Source organism: Cyprinodon tularosa, unplaced genomic scaffold, assembly GCF_016077235.1.
Source record: "Cyprinodon tularosa strain WSP-4 unplaced genomic scaffold, ASM1607723v1 ctg120, whole genome shotgun sequence".
NCBI classification, from domain to species: domain Eukaryota; kingdom Metazoa; phylum Chordata; class Actinopteri; order Cyprinodontiformes; family Cyprinodontidae; genus Cyprinodon; species Cyprinodon tularosa.
In genome coordinates, this window is record NW_024038004.1 from 1,333,540 (window position 1) to 1,346,115 (window position 12,576).

At 36.8% G+C, this 12,576-nt stretch overlaps 1 protein-coding gene across 2 annotated transcripts in view; it reads right to left on the reverse strand.

Moving 5' to 3' along the window:
• Positions 1-303: 303 nt before the first annotated feature.
• Positions 304-12,576, reverse strand: part of stxbp6 (syntaxin binding protein 6 (amisyn)) — a 57,960-nt gene continuing 45,687 nt past the window's right edge. Inside the window, exons 5-7 of one of the 2 annotated variants that reach the window (XM_038272834.1) lie at positions 9,753-9,845; positions 4,493-4,650; positions 304-2,879 (exon numbers count right to left, since the gene is read on the reverse strand). In XM_038272834.1, coding sequence (XP_038128762.1) covers positions 2,856-2,879; positions 4,493-4,650; positions 9,753-9,845 — 275 coding nt within the window. In that variant the 3' untranslated portion in view covers positions 304-2,855. The remainder of the gene's footprint in view (positions 2,880-4,492; positions 4,651-9,752; positions 9,846-12,576) is intronic. The other variant, XM_038272843.1, reaches the window with a different exon arrangement.

Below are 12,576 nucleotides of genomic sequence, written 5' to 3' on the forward strand. Positions count from 1 at the left end.
ATAATAAAACCTAATAAAATCATTTTATTTTGTGTGATTGTTTTTTTTGGATCTAACTATTTTTCCATCTCCACCACATGAGAGCAGTATTCCCTCTACAAAAGCAAAGCGTGCAGTTAGTTGCCACCAAGCACTACTGTGATGTTATGTCACGCTCCAAATATATTTGGTATTGAATAAATGTGTATATAAAATATAGAAGAATAATATCAGCAAATAAAAAATGTAACATATCACCAAGTATACATCTTTAAGGGTGCAACAAACAGATCACACACCAGAAGAATCACCAATGAAAGACAATTTTACTGTAACTGTGTAATTTATTTCACATTACAACTGCACAGTTAGAGCTGAAAACAGTGGAAAAAGAAAGAGTTTTCACACTTAGAGTGAAACTGAGCACATTGAATGGAGAAAGCAACATAAAACCTTGAGCACTAAAGGTGTATACACATTGTTTTAAGAGAGAACAGTTCTGCAAGTTAAAGCAAAATATACCAACGTACCAAAAAAACAAAAAAAAACAGATTACATTTGTGGTAAGCAAGAAACTTAACTGTTGAGAAATAAATCGTCCCTTTATTAAAAAGCTAAACATCGAAGTGATGCAATTGGAACGCTTCATTATGAGCTCAGCAGTGCTCTGCAGGATCATTACATCAGTGCTTTGTAACATCAAGGCTTAGACAATGCGAAACATGTAATGAAAAAGGTGCATCCTAACTGTGACCCTACATGAAAGCTAGTGTGGGAATGCACAAAAAAAAGCAAAAAATATATCACACATGGCTGCTGTTGAGGATATTTATCAGAAATCAGCAATTACCTCAAGAGAATTCAAAGATTAAATAAGAAAAATCAAAGGAACTACCTAGTGCACATTAAAGTATTCACCAGTCAGGATTAATTGTTAAATATCCCATAAAGGGACAAAAAAAATTAGGTCCACAGACATTGAAATATTAGTAGAGGCTGGCTTAACATACAGCCCATTTGTAACATAATACATTGTGTAATTCCCATCCCTAAAAACAAAAATGTTAATACTTCTAAAACATGTGTGTTGTAGTTTGTACTGCTTCTAATGAGATAGAGATCTATAACTATGTTTCTACTCTACCATCAGTCTAAAGTTGTTGATGTTTCATTAAAAAGAAACATAACCAATACTGTTGGTACTTGCTGAAAGTTATGGACAAAAGGAAAGACTGGAGTCAAAAACTAAAGAGAAACACTGAAAATTGATACCTAGGGACAGGTTTGCTAAATAAACCACATCGTCTCAAAACGTTCGAGGAAGATTCTGCTTTAGGAATGTAGGTGCAAAATATTTCAATTTGAGCAAATAAAGTCATAATTTTAAAGGAGAAAGCTGTGCAAAGCCACTGACTCATAAATCAGCCTTTAAAACTCAGCTGTGTGCATAAATAAACCTAATAACCAACACCGAGGGTTTCCTTTAAATAAAGTAATTTTAGTCACTTTTATTTGGCAAATGGAAGCATTAAACATTCTCCTGAAAATTGTCTTTCTCTCTCTCCCAAACTTTAGGGCTTTGTAAGAGTCCATACCCCTTAAAACTCAATATTTCATGTCAATAATACAACATTTATATTTTTGTCTTGGAACCAACACAAAGCAGTAAATAGCTGAAGTAGGTGGAAAAGGCTACAAGTATGCAAATTAATTTTTACAAATTATAAATCTTTAAGAGGTAAACATTTTTTCACCCTACTTTACTTTTACACCCCTATACAAATCTTTATGCAATCAATGGTTTTAAGAAATCACCTAATTAGTTTATGTATTATCTTACATTAGCTTCTCTATTAAGGCCTCCAGAAACAAAACATTGGTGAAAAAACACCAATGTGAAGACTGACAAACACAACAGACTGGACAGATACACAGTTGTAACACAGGGTTAGTGTTTTTAAATGATATTCAATGCTTTGAATATGTTGTGAAGTATTGTTTAATGCAAATCCACTGACAAGACAACACTAATCAGCCAGTCCATAAATCTGGCCGTTATGGAAGGGTGACGAGAGGAAAGCCGAACAAACGTAGAAAAAGGGGCTTCAATAGGATGACAAGTGGAAAAACTGTGTGTGGTGAGGATTGGACGCTGCCATACTAAAGCATCATGAACACCCCATACATTATTAAATGTAGAGGCACAATCATGCTCTAGGGCAATAAACTGAGCACAATACAGGGCGACCAGGAAGGAGGACTTAATAGGAGCTGCAACAGATTTCACAGAGGTGAGGGGTTCAACTTTTACAAGGATAACGAAACTAAACATAAAAGCAGAGCAACAGTAAAATCATTTCCTTCAAAATGCAAAAATTCAATCCAGTTATGGTCTAAATCTAAACTGAAATTAGAATCCCTCAAAATTTGGAAAAATCCAAACAGACATGCATTTTATCTCACTTTCATTTTTTTAAAGCTGCAGATGAAACCAAAAATGCTCAGATTTGTATCCTTAAAACATCACAACTCATCCTCTAGATCATAGTTATGTACAACTTGGTGTTGGTTCATCATAAAATCTCAATAAATTACACAGAAGTTATTTTTTTTTCTATTCTAACATGACATGATATGAAAAGGTAAACCCTGTTATAGGGGTGCGAATACTTTTGCGAGTCCCTGTACGTGATGCATCACTATTATTTGGAATGTGCTGCACCACAGTATGATAACAAAAAAGAGTAAAATGTTAACATTGTTAACAATTATTAATTATGTTAAAAAATGTAAAAAGAATCAACGCTGGAATCCCTCTTCTGTGCGCCAACTGGTCTGTGTTCACACCTCCAGTCCAGCTGGTTTTGGCAGTGGTCTTAACATTTGTGCTTCATGGCAAGCTGTAGGAAAATTGGGGGGTTAAAGAATACAACTGTGAGAAAATTGCAAAAGAAGGTAATAAAGTATGAAATCCATAAAATACCAGGCTGCTCAATAAAACACACAGTGAATCATAGGATGAGGGAGCATCCTGCATCCTTTAAGCTATTTCATAAAAAATAGAGCTGCAAGGTAAAGCAGTCACCCTTGAACTTCATCTGTCTTATGAATAGCAGTCTTAATTGGCTTTAGGGAGGTCTCATTAGGCAGGTGATTGGGGTGACCAAATGCAAAGGCACAAAGTGGGGTAGCATAAAAAAGTCCACTCATTAACAGATGGAGTGCAGGGCTTAGCGATGTGAAATTGCATGAAACCGAACTCTACAGATTGATCCAATGGGGGCAGCAGAGCATCACAGAGACATTAGCAGTTTTTATTAAAACTGAGCAGTGCAGTTATACCTGTCTGCAGCTACAAAGTAAGCTGCAGAAATGGACTAGGAGGAAAAAAGTCAAGGTGACCTTCTCACAGTACTGCAGATAGGTTTTCTTATGCTGCGACTGCTAAGAAGGCTAGGAGTCGGTGTGTTAAAAGACGACTGTAAAAAAAAAAGTTAAAGTTGGACTATATGCATGTATGCAAATACAAATTTTATTGAAATTATCTGTTGCTTTCAGATAAAATACGATTTTCAAAAAAGCTTACATAATTTGTAGAAATTACCATTCATTATGTTGACATGCATTTATTCTCTGCAAAGCATTTCCCACCGTGGTATGCTTTCAGACCAACCTAGTCAAAGAAAATTTATTATAGAATCTAGGCTGTTTCTCTTGCCTGAATATGTATTTATCTTTTCATCAGTAAATCAAATAAACTTTACAGAATCGGTATAAACAAGTTGAATATGTTGTTTCTGCATCTGCAACTTTAGCAACAAATATGAATTATAAAAAGCAATGAGAATCAAAGCGTTCATAATGCATCCAGGAAAATCAGCATGTGTGTATTTCTAAACGAGTGCAAAACTTATAAGCTCTGAAGCAATTTGAAAGAAGTGGGATGAGGAACGGTGATTCACTGTGGGGTTTATAGTCATTTTCTCTGGAATAGGAACAATAGCCTTTCTTTCTTTCTCTCTGCTTATAGGACTTTTTGTCACTCATCGCTGCAGGGAATCTCCTTTGAGCAGCAAGAGGGTCAAGCTAGCTTTTTCCAATTTTGTTTTAATCATCATAGCATCACTTTTATGGTGCATAATTCAAAGCTGTCTGCAGTGGAGGAGTTTATTATGAATGTTAATGGCATCTCGTCTTTCTTGCACTTTTTGAGAAAAAAAATATTTTACGTTTAATCTTAAAGTGTGCAGTATTTCCAGGTATATAGCAGAGATGACATTTTTTTGCGATAAACCTTTTTTAAATAAGTTTGGAAAGCAGCATGCTGTTCGTTTTTGTGAGATTTCAATGGTAAATGGGGAAGGAAAAAGAAACATTATTATATTCAAAGTGCAGAGATCTGAGAGCTGCTTTTTGCACCGTAGCTAAATAAGGAACCAGAAGCTTCAATTGCCTTTTAACCCTCGATACTGGGTTCATGCCTTAATATGCATCATGATTGAATACGCCTCACCTTTTGTGCAGTGACAGCAAACTGTTCAGCACTGTTCATCATGTCTGCAGTCCTCTCCTCAGCCCGACCTAAACGCTCACCGCGCTCATTCAGGGCTTGGCTGGCCTTCTGTACAGCACTTGTCACACTGTCTGCAGCTGAGTGTAGTATACTGTTGCCTGTCGATAAGGTAGGGAGCAAAGCCCATAAGAAGGAGAGGAACAAAAGGAAAGAAGTGAGGGTAAAACAAAGGGGAGAAAAAAAGGGTATTTTATTTTAGTAAATAAACGTCATTTCATGATAAAACATGTGACATCACAATTGGTGCAATCAGAACCCCTGACCAAAACTGGTAATGATGGCAAACAATATAAAGTCATTAAAAATCTAAATGGTCTCCAGCAGATGCAATGCAGGTGGGTGGCTAATGAGTTTTCTCCAGAGCTAATTTTCTTGAAAGTAATATTAGACTGAATTTACACATCTGCTACTTGTAGACAAAAGCTTTGTTAGCCTGTGTATCATTCCCTCCATTTATGTGCAGGAGCAACACGTCACGGAGGAAAACCTCACCACCCCTTCCCAACAGTAACAATCTCTAGCTTATTTTGGAGCTCTCCATAGGTTCCTTGGTCAGACGAGAAATACAATTTCTCTGACCACTGCTAGTCTGCATGGGTTCGCTTTAATTAGCCCAGAAAGTTCATAATGGAAGGCAGCCATTAGGGACCCTTAACAGATGCCTGAACCATCTCCACTGATTTAATCTGATAGATCACTGAGGAGTAGCATGCTTACTCCAAGCTACACTATATGAACATCCTCACCATCTCAAATAATGACGCCAAGTTCAGTCTGTTTTATAATGTCAGAAACCCCAGAAGGCACAGGATTATGTCTCCACATGTATCTGGGTTACTGACCACCAGACAACCCTTTTCTTTTAATTCATTAGAGATATTTAGACCACATAGGGACATAGACAATAGAGTTGCTCACCGAGAATGCGTGGTAAATAGAGATGCACTGATCAAAAACCTGGATCGGATATCAGCTTCGATATTGACTGGTAAATGGCCTGTACTTATGTAGCGCTTTTTCAAGTCGGGACACTTGACCAAAGCCCTTCACACTACATTCAGTCATTCACGTACACTGGTGCCACTGGGCCCTCTGACCACCATCAGTAGACAATGCAGGTGAAGTGTCTTGCCCAAGGACACAACGACACTGAAAGTCAGAGCTAGGGCTTGAACTGTCAATCCTTCGATTTCAGGGCAAACTCCTACATCTGACGCAGCTGACTAATTAGCAGGATCAGATATCTGTGTCTGATATGGATATCAGGATCGCATCCACTGTGCTTTACGCAGAATTGCCATTTCTTGTTTTTGCTGCTTATTCATTAATAAATAATATAAACTGCATTTATATCTGTGCTAAAGCCTCAATTCAAATTTCAAGATACATGATTCATTCATTACGCTGATGAAGATTCCCAGTCATCCAGGTCATAGTCATTCCGTAAAAGTAAAAAAAAATTCACTGGACTTGGTTTCCAAGATTTGAAGACATTTCGCCACCTCTCCAGGAAGCTTTCTCAATTCAAATGTCTGGATCTGCAGTGAGTTTGAGTCTTTATATAGACAAGGACTTGTATTGCTTGGAAACATGTGACCGATGAGTGGGTCGTTTGGTTCAGTTGTTAGCCTGTAATATCTGAAACCTGTCTATGATTCTGAAGGTCTGTCGTTAAAAGGGGGCATTGTCTCTTATAGGCTAACAATGGAGCCAAACAACCCACTCATCGGTTTCCATTTGCATGTTTCCAAGCAATACAAAGCCTTGTCTATATAGGACTCAAACTCACTGCGGATCCAGACATTTGAATTGAGAAAGCTTCCTGAAGAGGTGGCGAAACGTCTTCAAATCTTGGAAACCGAGTCCAGTGGATTTTTTTTTTTTTTTTTTTTCCTTTTACGGATTCATTCATTCCACAGTTGATTCGGATTGGTATCCGATACCTGCCAATACGCTCAGCCCAGGTATTTGTGGACTGGAAAAAAATGGATCTTCCATCTCTAGTGGTAAATGAATGGCCACACGATATTTCAATAAACATATTAACCTCAGAGTCAAAGGAAACCACAAGGAAATTGTCATGACCTGCTCTGAGAAGCAGCTCTGCAGCAGTCTGGGTGACTCCATAGAAGCCTAATCTTGCCCAGTTTGATGGGTCAAATTGACAAATTAAATAATTTCATGAGGAGTTTGTTACTTGGAGGCTAGAGGAAAAAATATAGTTTGAAATAATTTTAAGTGACATAGAAGATCCATCTTGCCCACAACCATCATCATCTTCATTGACTCTGAAAAAGTTTAGTCAAAGTATGACATTTAGTTTCTCTTTAGCTAACTTTTTTTTTTTAATCTATTTTTATTAAATACAAACTGATTTCATACAGTTTCATCTGGGATTTATATTCCATCAAGATCCATATCATACAATTCAGGTAAAGGTCGAGGCCCCAAACATTCTATCCATCTCCTACCAACACAACTCTTGATTTGATTAAATCAAGACTAGATAGGTCTAGATAGATGGGTCCCAATAATACCACAGCTAGAACCTTTTCTCTATAACATAAGTGTTCTGAAAACCAAACTAACGCAATCCTGTGCTATTTCCACAATTTTAAATAGTTTATAGGAGGGTTTTGTCATTCTCTTCATTTAATTTAGAACTTCTAAGCCAAACATTTATTACTTTCTCTAAACTACAGCATGATAAAGGAGGGTTGGCCTCCTGGGCTGCCCTGGAAACCCACTAGTGGATATAAAGAACAGAGAACATAGATAACTTCAGCAGCCCTCTGGATGTTTCATTTGAAGAGCCATTCATCTACCAAACAGTAGGAGCTGGAATATAGTTTACCTAACGGCTCCATGTTGTGCAGGTTCACCTACACATACACTTAGTGGCTTACAAAGGGATGTGCATTTAATGTTTTAGTAGAACTATGTTCATCTGCAAACACACAACCTGGATTCTGTTCTTTCCCTCATGAAAGTCCAATAGAGTAAGTGTAAATCCCCTGACAGGTAGGCTGAGTGACAGATAATTGGGACTGCGCCACTGCACTGTATCATATGACAGCCCAAAAGCAGACGGCAAGACCAGCTGGCGGTTTTTCAAAAGTATTTACTTTGATTAAACCAAATCATTTAGCAACACAGTCTGCAGATGGGTGCACTTATAGACATTTTTAATCACACAGTGAACTAAAACAGAAGACACATAATATCCATTGTTCGCTTTTGTAAAAGTAAACTTTCTCTGTAAGGTTTAAAGTCATTTAAAGAAGGTTGAAGACCTTTTCACCTGCAGACAGATTTTTCTTAATCCCCTTCCTCCTCCTCTTCTACAGATGCCCAGGGAGTCGTGCTCCTTTCACCCTCTGTCCAACCCCCGCACTCCTCTCCTAACACTCAAAAGAACATCTACATTTATTTGTCTGCCTACCATTTTCTTTTCTCTTGAGCCTTCCCTGCTCTATTCACAGAAATCCGTGGCAGGGTGTAGGACAGGCTCCCTAAAGTGTACTGCAGAATGTAATTAGAGAAATGCTGGGTGGGGAGGCTGTGAGAAGGATTCAGAGGAGGGCAGGGATTTGGAGCATTACAAATGAAAATAGGATCGAGTATGCTATGTGGTGCAGTATCTGCAATTTAAACAAAATGTTGACATCTCATCTTGTCGTTTGAAATAATTAGTCATCCATATATCCACATAAACAACTATAGTATTTGAGAGGTTTAAATTCTAATTTTTATTTTTATTGTAAGCAAAATGTTCCCCCATACTACCAACTACTGTGTTGCTCTAAAGAAACGAATGTAAAAAGGATTTTTTACGGGTTGTGAAAACCATTATTCCTCCCTTCATGTTGCATCCATTTTTACAATCTTGTAATCATAAACGTTTTGCGGACAAAACAACCTTAGAAAATAGAGAAGTCTGGACAAAAAATGTTTTTCCAGCGACCAGAAGCTCTGAACCAAGAGAAACAAAACCAGGAAGTTGGACCACCTCCTCTTTCCAATTCTGCTCTAGATTCTTAAGAAGCAGAGTAGAGGCTGAACTCCTGTGATACTCAGAACGGCATCTGCTGGTTTTCAATGGAAACATCAAACTGATAGCCGAGCCATATTTCCTGGGGGATTTATGAGATTAGGCAGTTAACTCCAAAAACAAGCATTTCTACATAATGGAACCATGGAACCACAGACGCTGTGTTGGATTAATACTTTCATTCTAGAAGGGCGGCTGATCATATCATCGTTTGAGAATATAATATGTGGGGGAGTCTTATGGGAGAGCCTAACAATCATTTCGTTTATGCAATAACAAGCTTATCACCCCTACAACAAGACAAAATTGTTGCATTATCTGATCTTCCTTGATCAGACTGTTCTTAGTTACCCAAAGATTCTGGGAAGAAGTTCAGTCATTTATTTTTCTTTCTTATATAGTCATTGGAAAAAAATTTGACCTACATTAAAATCTAGATTTGTCTTTAGCTTGACCTAAAAAGTTCAAATTTCTTATTGTATGAGAAGTAATGAAGAGATAAAAAAATTGCAGTGAAGAACACAGAGGGAATAAGCTACATTTGCCTGTATATAACTGGAATTTTGACACATTAGAATGAACAAAAAAAGCACACTTCAGTGTTGTTCCAGTGTTTAAAAAAAATTGTAGTCTTGTATTAGAGAGGAACAAAACTTTGAAATGAAAATAAAGATGAAAGTCATATATGATTCCTAATTGCAAACCTTCAGGCTCAATAAGAAAAACTCATGAAATACTGAAATGAGAAATAAGAGAATAACAAACTGACTGTTTAACTAGGAAAGCTACTGTTTTTCGCTTTTGCATTTTGTAAAGAATAGATTGATAGAGAAAATCTATGACATGGGAAAGCAAATATTTTGTTTAAGTAACATGATACATTTTTTGCATTTTGATCACCATACATTTTACATTTTAAAATAAAATAATGCTACTTCATTACTCATTACAAAAAAGCATCCAATACATTGGTGCACTCACTAATTATTTACGGACATAAAAAATAATGTAAAGAAATTGTAATTTTTCTTCATAATGGCACTAAGAAAGCTTTAATTGAAATTTGATACAACCTACCCAACCGCACAGAATACTAATGACAGTATAATTGATGAAGGTAGGTACACATTTCTCTCCTTATGTTCTTACCTTGTCTTTGCTGATGACCACGATGGGGCACTAAGTCTTTCCTCATTCTGTTAAAATAGACCTTGCAGTGGTAAACGACTGTATCTAAGCCTTCTGTGATAAAGAAAACATCTGCCATAAAAAACTTTGCTCTTTATTAGTTTATCAAATTTTTATAAGTTTGATATTATTACCATTATTGTTATTATTACGGTATTATTATTATTGTTATTCTTATTATGTTAGGAGTAAACCAATTGGATGTTTTGTTACTGGTTACTGTTATAAAGATATGAAAAGGTATAATGTGAAAATAAAAGCACTTTAACAACTACTAGAAAACAAAACTGCATTTAAGACCTTGGATCTTAGAGTAGTTGGCAGCTTTCCAATTGGTCCATTGTTAAAGTGAATAAGTGGCCAACGTTGGAAACCACTAAAGCGCACCACATAGGACAGCTATCCAGTTTTTTTGGGTCAACATCAACTCAAACCGAATTATAATAACCACACATTTAATTTCCCTATAGAATAACCAGCACATGGAAAAATTCTCATGGAAGCCATGCTATTTGCTAATGTTTGAAGAGATTATTATTTTCAACTCCAATAGATATACTTTGTTCTAAAATAGTTACTATTCTCTCACACAATGCCATAATTGTCATAACTATTAAGGTGGCTATCCAACTATAGTGTTGGATAGTCTCTCCAACCCCATTCATGAAGTTGTTGCTGGAGAGCTCCTTCAGTAAAAGACTGCTGCACCCTAGGTGCATTAAAGGATGTTTCTCGAAGATCCTTCCTCCCAGTAGATGTTAGACTTTTTAACTATTGTTGCTTCCAACAAGATCAATTTAGTTTACAAGTCTACCGTTAATTGCACTTTTTTAAACACTTATTATTTTGTAAACAGTCTGATGTTTATTTCAATGCATTGTATTTGATACATATTTTAGATCCTTTTTTCAAATTCATTCTACTTTGCTTATCATTTAATTCAAATATACCATTATGAAGATACCAGAATTTCTCCACTTTACTCAACTCCACTCAAATACCCCTTTCCCACTGGTCAAAAAAACCTGTTTAAACCCGGGAACAATCGGCTTCTAGTGGCAGTTGGAACAGCTCACTGATGCGAGTCTATCCGGGTCAAACGACTCGGCAAGCTTCCCGTGTTTAAATCGCCTCAGCTCTGATCAGCAATGCTGTAGTAACACCAGAGCCGGATTGACCCGCTAAATTACATGACACCATTGAAGGCAATGTACAGATGTCAACACAGCGCGCCAGCCAAATCTGATCTAACAAGCCAAATCAACTCTGTTTATATTCAATAAACATGGCACAGCTCTGGTGTGAGGGATTCGGAGGGACAAAAGAGCGAAACAACAAAGCACATTTGCTACACCCTCGCTTCCTTACATGTTGCACTCCATTGTATACTTTCCCGATTTCGGTCACACACCTTCAACGCTACCCCAGTGTGATGGTTACCAGACATGCAGCTTCTGGGGGACAGAGATCATGCAGCTTACCAGCGAGGGGTTAGAACCAGCTTTTTTTGGCAGTGGGAAGTGAGCCAAATACCCATTGTTAGCGGGTCATTCCATGTTTAAAAAAAAAACATATGTTATATATATATATATATATATATCCATAAATGCTAAATCTGTATTGTTAAATAAGACCTTTCCAAAAATCAAAGATTGGAAATTGGCCAGAAAAAATTCAATTGTTACCTTAAATAATTTAATTGTTTCAGCTTCAATTGTAATTATTTTTCCACTTGCATAATCAAACTTGTACTCAGTAAAGACAGAATTTCAAAGGCTATAAATGTCTGCCATCCCATGTTTTTATGCAGATAAGAGTCCATCCACAGTTAGGGTCCCACACCTGAGCAGCGTCATGGTTTTTGTTTTGCACTGGTGTGAGACTTAAACTGGAGAGAACAGAACTGGCAGCAGATTTGGATTACCCTCAATTTTTGTGCATTGCACGAGTTATAAACTGACATCTTTACCGTCAAATATACTTAGCAGATCCAGAGAGAGCAGAGAATTAGAAATTAATTGCATATTCATTTTACTGGATATTGTTATAAGATTAAATATATATTTTTAATCCAATAATGGTTGAGCAGATTTATTCACGTTTCATTAAAATAGTAAAAAAACGTTGCTCTGCTGAAAACTGCTACTTCCCACCTACACATGCAGAGACCACACTATACACCAAGGTCATCTGACAATGTTAAATATGGACATGGTGATGAATGTAGGAGGGAGGTCAAAGAAATGTAGCAGAAGGTTGGGAAGAAATGGCAGCTTTATCATCAATGAATAGATGAATAGTTCCCACTCATACTGACAAATTTAAAAACAGGAACTGGATGAGTGATGAGAGCATCAGCATCTCGCTATGCTGCTGTTAATGTTAAATAATTTCGCAACAGGAGAATCATAAAGACACACATCAAACCTCTGACCCCTGTATTTGTAGAGTGGTGGAGAGGTGTAGGACTTTTGTTCACAAACGATTTCATGAATAATAAAGCAAGCCGACCAAAGTTCTACTGTAAGATGTAAATCGAGATTAAAAGATAAAACCACCCATGATGATATTCAGAACAACCATCAACATTAAGAGCAACAGATTTCACATCAGTGAAAAACGTGAGATCCACATATGATAAATTTCCTTGAGGTCTGAATCTTTACTTAACTACTCTACAGTATACACAGGGGAGGCTTTAGTTTTTTTAAACAATTCCTGCAATTTCTTTAATCCAGCATCTTTATGAGAAGGCAAGAAGTAGTAAAATTAAACCAGTCTTGTT